This window comes from Pseudorasbora parva, chromosome 9 (assembly GCF_024679245.1).
Source record: "Pseudorasbora parva isolate DD20220531a chromosome 9, ASM2467924v1, whole genome shotgun sequence".
Lineage (NCBI taxonomy): Eukaryota > Metazoa > Chordata > Actinopteri > Cypriniformes > Gobionidae > Pseudorasbora > Pseudorasbora parva.
The window spans coordinates 6,453,828-6,466,510 of NC_090180.1; the positions used below are offsets into that span (position 1 = coordinate 6,453,828).

Consider the following 12,683-nt stretch of genomic DNA (forward strand, 5'->3'; position numbering starts at 1 on the left):
GGGAATGTAACTAATCAGCAGAGTGAACAGTGAGGGTTAAAGCCCTGTCCAAATCCCCTCATATAGAGGGCATCAGTCAAACTATACAAGCGCACTCATGTGATGTAGTCAGGAATACCGTACAATAGCTCCTCAGACGGGCAGATCTAAACTAAAGGCGGAAATGTAATTGTCTCTATGTGTGCATTGTCATATGTCTAACATTTTGTAGTGAGACATATACACACACTTAATCAATAAAATCACCATTAAGATTTATGAAGAGGTAATACCTGTACTGGAACCCACTGGATTGGTGGCAGAAGACTTCTGGGGTGATTTGGATCTCAAAAGGTTGCCCTCACTGCCAGCCCTCATCAACCTCTCCCCGACGACCAGCATGTGTGAACGGTTCCCTGGAGGCTCCTTTCGGGACTGCTTGGAGGGTTTGACCAGACGTGAAGGTTTGGACATCTCTCCAGGTTCTTCTTAAGCACTTTCGTGAGGGATTTTTTCAAAAAAATGTTCTCCTCTCTCTCTGAAACTACACACACCTTCACCTGTCCAAACTTTGCAGATAACCTGACATCCAACTAATTTATTTGCTGTTGTTCTCCTATAAAATTCATTCTTGCTCTGACGGATACTGTAAAGTGGAACCAGTTGAAGTATTTGAGGAGTCCTTGGAGACCATCGTATGCTCAGCTTGAGGCACCACAGTGAAGACACGACTGAATGCTTGAAAAACTAAGGTTGATAAACTCTCTCGCTATGCAGAAACGCACAGCATGCTGATGTCTAATCACTTGTCCTGCTTTGGAGAAATGATCCTCCTAATAATCCAGCACGGGGCAAGCATCAGGCTCTAATCTACTTGTGTAGTTGCTGGTGAAACACAGTGCTCTTAATGCAGATGTAATCTCTGTTAAGTCGCCATGCAGATTTAACCAGGGAGGCAGCAGAGATGATCACTGTCTGTCAGTTGCTTTCCTACTGCTGTGCATGCAGACCAGAGGCACAGCTAAGTCACATTCGTGCAGAGAGAGAGAGAGAGAGAGAGAGAGCGAGAGAGGGGGGAGAGAGATTTACTCCCATATGCATGGTTGTGATAGGCTAGGAGCTATTGTAACCTCCCTCCTCACCTAATTCTCATACAGTATGTCGGTTTTCAAATTCTATTAGAATAAGCATATAAGAGAAAAGTTTATAGTAAAACCCAACGATCATGTTCTCCAGTGTTTTTTTTGTACCTGCATGTCTGTTTTTTTTTCTCAAGCTGAATCAGATTAAATGTACAACAGGTTTTCATAACTAAACTCTTACAGGTGCCCTAGAATGATTTAAAACAATATTTTAAATTGTTCTCTGATATCTAAATAGAGATATCTATGTGGTTTATTCTATGTGGGATATCTAATGTGGCTTATTTTACGGTCAAAAATTGTCCAGATACAGTTTTACAGGTCCAGAGTTCTGCAGAGTTCTGCTCTGATTGGCTGTTTCACTGCACAGCTCAATGACAGCTAACACATCTATACCATCCGTCATGACAATGATGAAAATGATAGCTTCTTAACTTTGATTCACGAACTGAACTCGGTAGCTCGTAAATATGTTGTTTGTACAGTAACGTTACAGTTTGACTGTAGAGTACTGATTCAAAAGCTGATTTATTTAGCCAAACAAAGTAATGTAGAAGCCACCTAAAATAGTCAGTGTCATGTTTACTACTCACCCGCTGGTCGCTGCAAAATAATCATACTTCAGTTTTTAAAAATGTATATTTATTTAACAAATTAACTAGACGCCATGTCAAATGACTATCGTTTCAACTTAGGTGGTGGAGAAGGTTAGCCTAGAAATCTAGACGCACCCTATCGGCAGCAAATCTAATTTGCCGTGAGTGTCGTCTAGCAGTTCTCAATAAACTTTCAATTTAATCAGAAATGGGTTTGAAAGCCAAGACGTGGATAAAATCACTACTTTCTGCTTGCAGGAATATGGTTGGAATCAGCCCCTTCTTCAGTTTTAGACGCTGAGCGAATCCTGCTTGATATTGTCCAGGTTAGAAAAAACTGTCTGTGGTGAAATGGGCCGAGCAAACAAACAACTTTGAATTAAATTGTTGCGGTATCCGATTGTAAAATAAACATCAACCATGACTGTTGACATTTTTTATCTGTGGGAAGGGTATGAAAAGTCCTCACATCCCCTGCACAGCCTGGATCATAACATTTATTTCCATGATCTGCTGTTTTCGCTATCCTCGCGTGGCACATGTATACCTGAACTCCCGATGATTCGGCTCCGTCAGTTCTGCCTGACAATGAACATTGACTGGCATGCAAATGTTGGGGGCATACATATTAATGATCCCCAGCGATTGATTCACAGTTGCCGTTGAGAATCACAAACAAAATTTACATATGAAGGTGGAGGCAATGGTGTTTGAGACTGTATGTGATGTTCATGTACTGAACTCTTGTTATTTAACTATGGAAACGGTTACTTCAATTTTTTTATTCTAGGGCAACTTTAAAAATTAAGGTGCCAGGAAGAAGAACCATTTTGTGAAAAGGTTCTTTTAAAAAACATTCTTTTCTGACCATTTTGTAGTCTAAAGAACCTGTCTACACTACAAAGAACCCTTTGTGCAATGTAAAGGTTCTTTGGATATTAAAGGTTCGGTAACACTTTATAATAACTCACCATTATATAAGTCATTAGTTAAACATTAGTAAATAGTTTATTCATTATTTATGAAGCATTAATAATAGCAAGTAGTTTATAAATATAGCTGTAAATATTTATTCTTGATTTATAAGCATATCTGTAATGTCTTTAATAATTAAGTTGTCACTCTGTTAATGATCAATTTATAATTTCTAAATTAAGTTTTACACTAAAGAGTGTAATAACTGGTATCTTCTGCTGCATTTATAACATTTATTTTAGCTGAGAACAATTCTCAACGGCCATGACATTTTTATTAAGACATATATTTTGGACTGTATCTGACAAACAGTTCCTCACACTTAAAAGAGGCTGATTTATGGTGTTGAAAATAAATCTTACATTCGATTAATCGTTATTTAGAATTGTTGATCCCTTTAAAAATCTAATAAGGTTAAAATGAGAGCAATGTGAACAATAGGACCACTATACAAAAGAGGTGCACAGATTCCCATTTTGGAGTATTTATTTTAGCATTCTAAATATTTTTTTGTTAATGTGTACCCAGAAATATAATGGAAGGTAATGTGACACTGACTCTCGTTTACACCTCATGTTGAACTTTTTTAACATCTTCACACATCCAAGATAGAAGGTTATAAACTGATTTTCTCACTCATGTTATGTTGACGTAAGTCTGCCATCTGGATCATGTTACTATGAATCTTGAGCTGAGGGGGCAACATTATTTTGAAGCTAACTGGGTAACTGTCTCGCTATTTAATAATGACACATTCCAGCACTGGTCAGTGAAGACTTAAATTAAAAGAAAAAGAAAATGCAGCTATAAGAAAAAACAACAGCAACTCAAATAGGCTATACTTCTTTGCTGCAAAGAAAGCATTCCCCCACTAAGGCTATTAGTCTCTCCCATTCCCCTCTGGAGTGACTCTAAACTAACCAGAACAGGGGACAGAGAAGAGGGATGTGATTGCTGATTCTGCTGCAAAGCCTGAAGAATGAGATGATCTTTACAAAAACTATCTGCTTTTATTGGAACTACAATAATTCAGTGTAGAACTCAAGAATTATAAGAGTTTATATATATATATGCACGCAGTGAGATATTTATACACTTATTAATATTCTGTGCATTTGAATTGTGTGCTGTACTAACCACTGTGCTGTTTTGGCACCAATAAGAGTACAGTATATATTCTTAGTCTTTGAGTGCTCTTTAGTATGTAGTAAGATAATTCACTAGTATACCCTATCATAATAGCATTCTAGGATGCTGCATATGAGGATGAGTAAAAAGCGTTCTGCATTTTTTTTTTTTACTGGTCACCGAGTTGAAGAATGTCGCTTTTCACCCTGCCGTCCAATCACAAGAGGAGGGGCGGGTCAAATACAACACGACCAACTGCTACATTCTGCTTGTACCATGTCAACCGATGAAAACAAGCAGCATAATAACTGGAACAAAATTATTTAAAACAAGAGCCAGAGCAAATAATTCGCTTTTTTATATAGAATCGATTCCGAAACAAACTATCAGTGAAATGAGATACTAGTAAAACTTCTGCCGATAACAAGCAAAAAGTCTTTCAACTGAAGAAAAATGGTGCTTTGCCAAAGCGTTCTTAATCGCCCACAGTGAGGCAGTTTCAGCTGGTTCTTTTCAGCTTTTGTGCACATGTGCCTAAAGCCCAATTTATACTTCTGCGTTGAGTGTACGCCGTAGCTACGTCCTCGTAGGCTGTGTGTTGCACAAGTAGCCTACGGCATATCCTGACGTGCACCTCGCCAGAAATTTAACAACCAGTCATTTCTATGCGGACCGCAAGCTCTGTGATTGGTCTGCCAGAACCCCTCCCTCAGGGATACACGTGCTCCCTCTACATATCAACGCGGACAAAGACGCAGAAGTATAAAGGTGCACTATGTAGTATTTTTGCAGTAAAATATCCAAAAACCACTAGGCCAGTGTTATATATTTTGTTCAGTTGCCAAATTTTTCGAACTATTTGTAAATTGTGAGAAAAATGCTATTTTAACCAAGGAGCCGGGACGTCTGAGCATAGCGTCTGAGGGAGTCGCCTGTCAATTGCGTCATATCTGCGTTACCCATTCTGCAGAAACTCTTTACTCTTAGCAGTGTGAACTAGGGATGCGCGATATACCGGTACTGGAAAAATACCGGTATATATTTTATTTAAAACGGTACGATATCATGATTTGGCACATTTCGGTATATGCTGCTTTTCCGAAGTTCACCGCTAGATGGCAGCGCTCTACCCAAACTGACCCGAAACAACCGGCAAATGTGACAACAACATAGACGGACAAAATGGATAAAGCAGTTGAATCTCACTCAAGATGCCCAAAACGAATTAATAAAGAGAGGAGTAGAAGTGACATTTGTAATGACTTTGCTTATAAAACTGATGAAGAACCATCAAACCTAGCCAAGAAGCATCTGTCACTATCCTGACTTTAAGACTTCTTAAGACATCGACAGGTCAGTGAATAGTTCAAACCATCTCATTTAGACATTTATTTTCTTTTAACACTGATCAACGCACACACACAGCCTAACTTAAGATCGAATATCACAATCTCCAGCGTTTGTTTCAACCAATGACATTTAGATCTCATTATATTTGCACGCGTACTATTGCACTATTTACATTCGCGTTAGACACAACCGCCTGTGTTTATGTGAATACTCACTAAAGACGGACATTTGTACATAATTCTGTGTATTTAACTGTTTAAGGAAACAATGTGTAATGTGCGAGCGTGACTAAGTGACAGGTGTGTGTGTGTGTGTGTGTGTGTGTGTGTGTGTGTGTGTGTGTGTGTGTCGTATGAGCTCATATCTCCTGTAACTTACGAAATGCTATAAAATCTCTTGCGTGTTCAAATGATTTCCGTTCTCCATCCCGAGACGAGCGTGAAATGTTGAATCGGATTATGCAGATTGCTTTAGTGTAGTGCGATGTCTTTTGAAACCAGAAGCAATTTGCTAATTTTGAGAGATTTTTGCTGAAATTATTTCTCACAAGAAAGTTTTCAAATGACTGATTTGATGTGATAAGCTTTGCTAATTAATTTACTAATAAACATTTGTGGTAATTTCCCACTTTATAAACTCAAAACGTGCATAATTGTTCTCATTCGCGTGTAATAAACCCGCGCTAATATCAGACCTTTTGGTATCGATTTAATATCGGTATTTCGGTATTAGATTGTGGTACCGTACCGAAGCCAAAATTGTGGTATCGAGCCATCCCTAGTGTGAACAAGTGTCACAGCAGCCATCGAGCGAATGCACAGAGTAATGTCATAACATCATTTTAAACACACTCAGATGTATCTAATATGATAAACAGAGCTGCGTTACCTCATAAAAAGCGGAAATGACGCCAGCGACTGCGTCCCATCATAATAAAAGTCCCGCTGCACACGAGCCATGTTGTGGCGAGGTAGACGAGCGAGAGACATGGGAGGAGTGAACCCACGTGTTGCACAAAAAACGCTCCAGCGGCCTTGCTAAGCTCAACAACACTCGGTCCTGCTCTGCTTCACACTACAGTAACATTAATAACCGCATCCATAAACATGATTTCTACCCGAGTCCTATTTTCCACTGGCTGTGAGGTGAAGACCACATGTCCCGAGATTCTGACCTAACATCTTGATGTGGGTCTGGCTTTTCAGGCTAAGTGAAAATAGTTTCTATATACACCAATCTTTTTTTCAGTGTATTTTCCAATAATTTTAGCTTAAATAGTATATTTTCTCCAAATATTTTACTGTTTGTATGCAAAAGATTACTTTTTAGATCAAGATGGTGACTTTTTATAAAACTTTAGTTGTTACCAAGTCACATGTTGCATGAAAGTTTTTTTTAATTATTTGAATTAAAATCTTCGACTTAAACAAAAAAATGTTGGGTTAAAATTAATTATTAGTTATTACAATATTTTTTTTAGCTAGTATTAACTCAAAAATCATGTATGGACGAATACTTTGAGAGTCCAACAGCAACACACAACATATTTGGGATTCAGTCTAGCTAATAGCTGCAGAAGGATTTAGAGATTTTTTTTTTAAAGAGGATAAGAACATTGTGGCCAAAAGCAAACATTTCTGGTGTGTAATAGGACATCCAACTAAAGCGTATCATGGATATTTCACATCAAACAGGGCCTGCAGCCACACAGTGTCTTGTTTCTCAGATTAAAAGAAGACAGTCCACATCCCCTTCTGTGATAGCAATAATACATGTGCTAAACTCAACCTACGGATGCACCAAAGTATCCTGTCGTCACAACAATTAGACGATGCCCATGTCTTCCTGCCCCCTCCGGCATATTTTTGTCTGTCATGGGTTACTGTGGTCTAATCTGTGCCAAAAATATCTCACAAGCACTTGGTCCAGGGAGTTTATGCTGTCATGGTTCTCTGAAGAACAGGAATAAAATGGCTTTAATAGGTGTTTATTTTCAGCACACCCTCAGTTCACATGAGAGCAGGCCTGAGGTCTAAAGAATGAACGCTAACAGACACATAGGAACACAGGATCCAAGCCTAAAGTTTAGGTGTATTCTCATCTCATGACAGTTTGACTCTTTAGCCAGTCAACAGCATTCGGAGCTCAAAAGTACACATTCAGCAGTCTTGCCTGAACAGACTACCTATCAACTCTGCTGTCACATGAGAGCAAAAACTGGTGTTTAATTGTATTATTTACCATGCGGGTTAGAAAGAGTTCATAGAGACATTGACCACATTGCATTTTCTCTTTAAAATATATTATTTATGGTGCACAACCTCTCTGTAAACCCTGACTAAATAATTTTATCGTATATTGTTTCTGAAGAGTACATTGTTACGCCAGTAGGTGGCAACAAGTGACTGTCTTTATGAATGAGTTGTTAAATCATCATTTTTTAAATACTCTAAAACAGATTAAGGGTGCTTTCACACTAGCACTTTTGGTGCGCGCCCGGGTTCGATTGACGTCAGAGTTTGGTTCATTTGGATGATGTGAACGAGGTCTTCCGAACTCGGGTGTGCACCCGCAAACTGTACCCGAGTCCACTTAAAGCTACACTGTGTAACTTTTGTAGTTTATTCTTAGCTAAAAACACTTAGTTCTTTCAAAAATATATGTGCTCATTAATGTATATTTACTTCTTTCAAGTAATAAAGTATTTTCGTAAGTTTATAATATGCCATTGAAAATACATACGGGTGAGGGGTTCGAATGCTGGTCGCCATGTTGCCCCTCCATCTTGAAAGTACATTAGCCAAAGAGGGACATACCCATAAATTCAAGCTTCGCCTTACATGTTTTAACAGTCGATGGCACCGTGTCAAATGTGAATAGGGGGATTGCCATGTTAATCTTGGACTAAATCGGCCACCGTAGGAGTTAAAACGAAATCAGAATTGAGAGGAACAGAAACTATTATTCACTGGATGGTCATATACCTTTTTACCACTAGATGGGGAAAATATCACACAGTGTAGCTTTAAATAGGTGGTCTTGGGTTTGGTTCATGTGAACTCCGGTAAGGTTCTCTGCCAATGTGAACGTAATCGTACTGAATCGCAGAAGTGAACCGCTATTAATGACATATGAGTTGATAATAATGTGTGTTTTGTGTTTCACTCATTTACCTGACGAGCGTCACTGACATACTGCTAGCAGAGAGCTGTAGATCTCATCTCTGCTCGTCTTCTGCGTTCTTTAGAGCATTTGCAGTGCATTCGCGGCAGATAGAGGCAATTGCCATTACGCACATAAGCTTTGGTAACAAAACAAATGGTTCAAAAACAAAAATATAAAAGTGACGGAAGCAACATTATGCATTTCGCCGCCTTCACACTCGCTGTCGTTACTATGCAGCCGAGTAAACAGCTGCTGCTTTGATGACGTAAATGAACCCCGGTTCGGACCCAAATAATATAATATGAACACAGACCAGCGGGGGCAGGGGGAAGAGGGAACAATCGAACTGGGGTTCGGTCCAGGCAATCGAACCAAGTGTGAAAGCACCCTCAAACCAATCCTGCCACACTCGAAGCCAAAGCATCTCGATCGCCCCCAGGTGGTTGGTCCCAGTATAGCTCCTAACCCCGCCCCTCTGTGTATTCTAATGGACGAGAGACAATCTACCGGTAAACAATTAAGTTACACTTCATATTATTTTTTCACAAAGTTGGTTTCCATCATTTTAGGCAGTTTTTATCACGCTGATGTCATTTTAAGTGTTCGTTTTTTAGTTCGTTACGGGATGCTATAAAAAGGTAGCCTGACAAGCCAGACCCACATCAAGATGTTTGGTCTGGAAACTCAACCGATAAACGGTTGTCTTTCAAACTCCCTCTGCACGCGATAGGATAGCGGTACACCAACCGGAGCAACAACGGTGAAGGGGAGCTCGCTGACTGATTAAACATTCGCCGTATCCGGTCGGCTAAACTCCGAACACATCTTCCCTTTTTAAGAATGACTTCAGTGCCGCTCTTTGTTCTTTTCTCAGAGGAAAGCTTAACTCCAAGTCTTCCGGAGGCGCGGGCAGAGCTGATTCGAAAGACCGCCGCCGTTCGCCAGTTTCTGTGTTTACTAGAAGACTGTGTTACTAGAAGCACGCAAACGCAACTCGGCCGTCGTCATTATGGCCCCGCCCGCCGACTCTTTAGCCTACCTACACGATGTGATTGGGCCGTCCAGATTCTGAGGAATACAGCTCAGATAGGAATTGAGAGTTGCTAGACCACACTTGCGGGCAAATTAAATTTGCTGCCGCTAGGGTGCGTCTAGATTTCTAGGCTAATAAAAAGGGTGTGTGTGTGCTGAGATTGACACTGAGGCACCAAAATACTTTTTTTCTGGTTTTTGGGAGGAGATTGGAGCTTAGCTTTTATTTCTACATTTCCATAACTGTTTATTTCACACTGATATAATGAATTGTTCAGCATCCGCGAGAGTGTGGGCGGCCTTTTGATATCGCGGCTCTACCTGCTCTCTAGACTCTGTCCCAAATCTGCGCAAGATGTCAGCGCCATATTTAGACCTCCAGCGGGTTTACTTTTCTTTAGCCAGACGAAGCCACGTCATACAATTTTTTTACGGTCTATGGTTCAAACACAAGGATTTATTCAGAAACAAAACAAGTGGTGTTGTTTTGAGTGAGTTATTGACTCATTCACTCAACCCGTTTGCAGCAACAACAAAAAACTACTTCTGCAGCTAATTCTGCTGTTGCTTTGTTAGGAACTATTTTCAATGGGCAGCAAAATATGAAAAAGCACTATATTATAATGTAATATTATGTATTTAAATATCATATATTTGTAATATATTATAAAATGTTATATATATTATGTTATATAAATAAACAAAACCATGAATTTTGCAGAAGAACATGGTTTTGGTTGTGCTTAGGTTACTGTGTAGATAAATATGGTTTTATGGTCTTTATAACTATAAAAGACATTGAAATTAGCCTATAATGCTCATAAAACATTCACTACTAGGCATAAGAGATATAACCTGTTTAGATGGAAATGATCTCAAGTTCTGTGACTCAAGTTCTCGTTCTCTTTTTGATAGTAGACTCTCCTTTTCTCCTAAAAAGTTCAAGATTTAACTGCTCCTCTCCACATTACTTGCGTTTTCTGACAACTAACTTATACCACTTCCATACCATATATAAGTTAAAGTAGCCAGGGCAACATATTTATGGATATGAAGATACATCCACGAAATGTTCCTGCGAATACCATCCCGACAGGTCTGAAGTATAAACACTTATAACAGGTTTAGAGTGAATCAATGATTGATTATGTATTATTTCATTATTTAAATGTTACTTTTGAACAATTTTTCTGTACCTTTAATTGTCAATAATATTGTTTTTGTATAATCTTTGGTTTATGAACATTTCATCTTGACAGAAATGGTTCTAGTTCTGGAGAAGGGTCAAGACACTATTTTTCAGTTTGCTTGATAATGTTTAAATTCTGAGTGGGTTAACCAAAACAAAAATTGCCATAATGGCATCAGCACAGTTATGAAGTTCAGTTAGGCAAATTACAGATTTATTAAATCATTTGCGGGTTTCTTTAGGGTTGAATGACTTCTGACCATCCTATGCATATATTCAATTTCAGGCAAACATGCATAAATACACATCTTATTTCCTGTCCTTACATCTGAACCAGTCTACCATGATGACTTGGAGCTCTTACCCTCTCCTTCGTTTAAGGGGAACGGCCAGTTCTCCATCCCTGATTGTCTAAGTCATCAGGAAATGAGTTTTCCTCCTCTTAATTTAGTTTGCCTTTGCTAAGGGTATGTACACCCCCCTGCAAAGGGTATGTACACACACATATGCACACTTGACTGATCTTTGTTCTTACAGTGTGTGTGTGTGTGTGTGTGTGTGTGTGTGTGTGTGTGTGTGTGTGTGTGTGTGTGTGTGTGTGTGTGTGTGTGTGTGTGTGTGTGTGTGTGTCTTTGTAGAAGGGAAGAAGGCACATTGATGTTGAAAGGAAGTATGGGCTACAGACCTACTTTTTTTTTTTTTTTTTTTTCAAAGCTCATCCATGGAGACAGAGCTGAGTAAAGTCCAGCGAGTGTTGTGTTGTGAACGGGGACAATGGCAAGCAGAGTTCACCAGGGAGGAGACGGTGTCACTCCTTTCTGTGTTTCTTCTCCATTAGCCACAGTAATATAAATGTCACCTTCTTACCCACAGACAAGATATAAAATAGAGCCCTCATTATCTCCTCTCAGGATGAAATGCAGTAGCTGTGTCATGGTCAAAAATAGGCCACTCTGACTTCTCTGAGTAAGAGTGGAAGACTGCACACTGGATTTGCTTATAATACACAGCATGTTTCCTTCGTCACGCTTATTGGGACACCACTTGTTAGGAGACAAAAAGTAATGAGACATGACTGTTCAAAACATATTACAATGCTGAAAACGGATGCTAGGAATTTTTTTTGCATATTCTATGCTTTTTCATCATAAATGGATTAACAATAATGTAAATGGTTTTCTACATTTTGAGGAATGAGAAAGTTAGTTGATAGTAGATAGTTGAATGATCAATTCCACCTTATGTCTATCCATAAATCTATCTATTTTCCAAACAACTTGTCCTAGGGTGGCGGGGATGCTGGAGTCTATCCAATCGTCTCAGGCCGTATGAAGGGCTACGTCACCCCTAATCCAATCTTAACTTGCAGCGAGGCAGCTTTAGATTTAGTTTATCTTTGGCTAGCTGTTCCTGTTTAGTTCCCTCATTTTCCTTGTGTATAAATACTTCCTGTTTGGTTCAGTTTGATGTCAGTTATGGTTAATGTTTGTGGTGTTTTTTCCAGTGTCTTATATTATATATAGTATATTATTATATTTATTCCTTGTCTTTGTGAGTTCTATGATTACCACACCTGGACAAATAGTCAGATTTATTTTTGATTACTTTAGAGCCTTGGAAAAAAAAGAGTACATGAACTGATTGAACCATGGTGGTATTACAATAGTATCCTGTATGGTCACTTATGGGTACATTGTCATGGACTAATTTGTTTTTTAGCTGAAGCTAATATAAGCTAAGATTATAGGTTCAAATCAATATTTCATTCCCACATATTTAGCCTATATATGGTGTGTAACTCGCCTAAAATCTTTGGGTGATAGGGCTTTTTCAAATCTTGCACCTAAACTCTGGAATTCCTTGCCTGTTGATACGAAATGCAACATTGTTGCACATATTCAAATCCAGTTTAAAAACATTATTTTTTAGGGTAGCTTTTATGTAATGTTATTTTGTTTTGTTTAATGTTTATTTTTGTTTTTTGTTTATTCAATATACATATATATATATATATATATATATATATATATATATATATATATATAGTTATATTTTGTCGTGGTTTTATATTCTTATGTACAGCGCTTTGAGAAGCTGCTTTTAAAGGTCCCTTTCTTTGCGTGTTTT

General features: G+C 38.6%; 2 protein-coding genes across 11 annotated transcripts in view; one reads left to right on the forward strand and one right to left on the reverse strand.

The window, feature by feature from the left end:
- Window positions 1-503, reverse strand: part of LOC137090007 (sickle tail protein homolog) — a 67,298-nt gene extending 66,795 nt beyond the window's left edge. For all 9 annotated transcript variants that reach the window (XM_067453666.1, XM_067453658.1, XM_067453665.1 and 6 more), the window contains exon 1: window positions 273-503. In XM_067453666.1, coding sequence (XP_067309767.1) covers window positions 273-453 — 181 coding nt within the window. In that variant the 5' untranslated portion in view covers window positions 454-503. The remainder of the gene's footprint in view (window positions 1-272) is intronic.
- c9h10orf67 (chromosome 9 C10orf67 homolog) overlaps window positions 1-12,683 on the forward strand; it is a 54,519-nt gene that overhangs the window by 14,363 nt on the left and 27,473 nt on the right. The window lies entirely within an intron of this gene.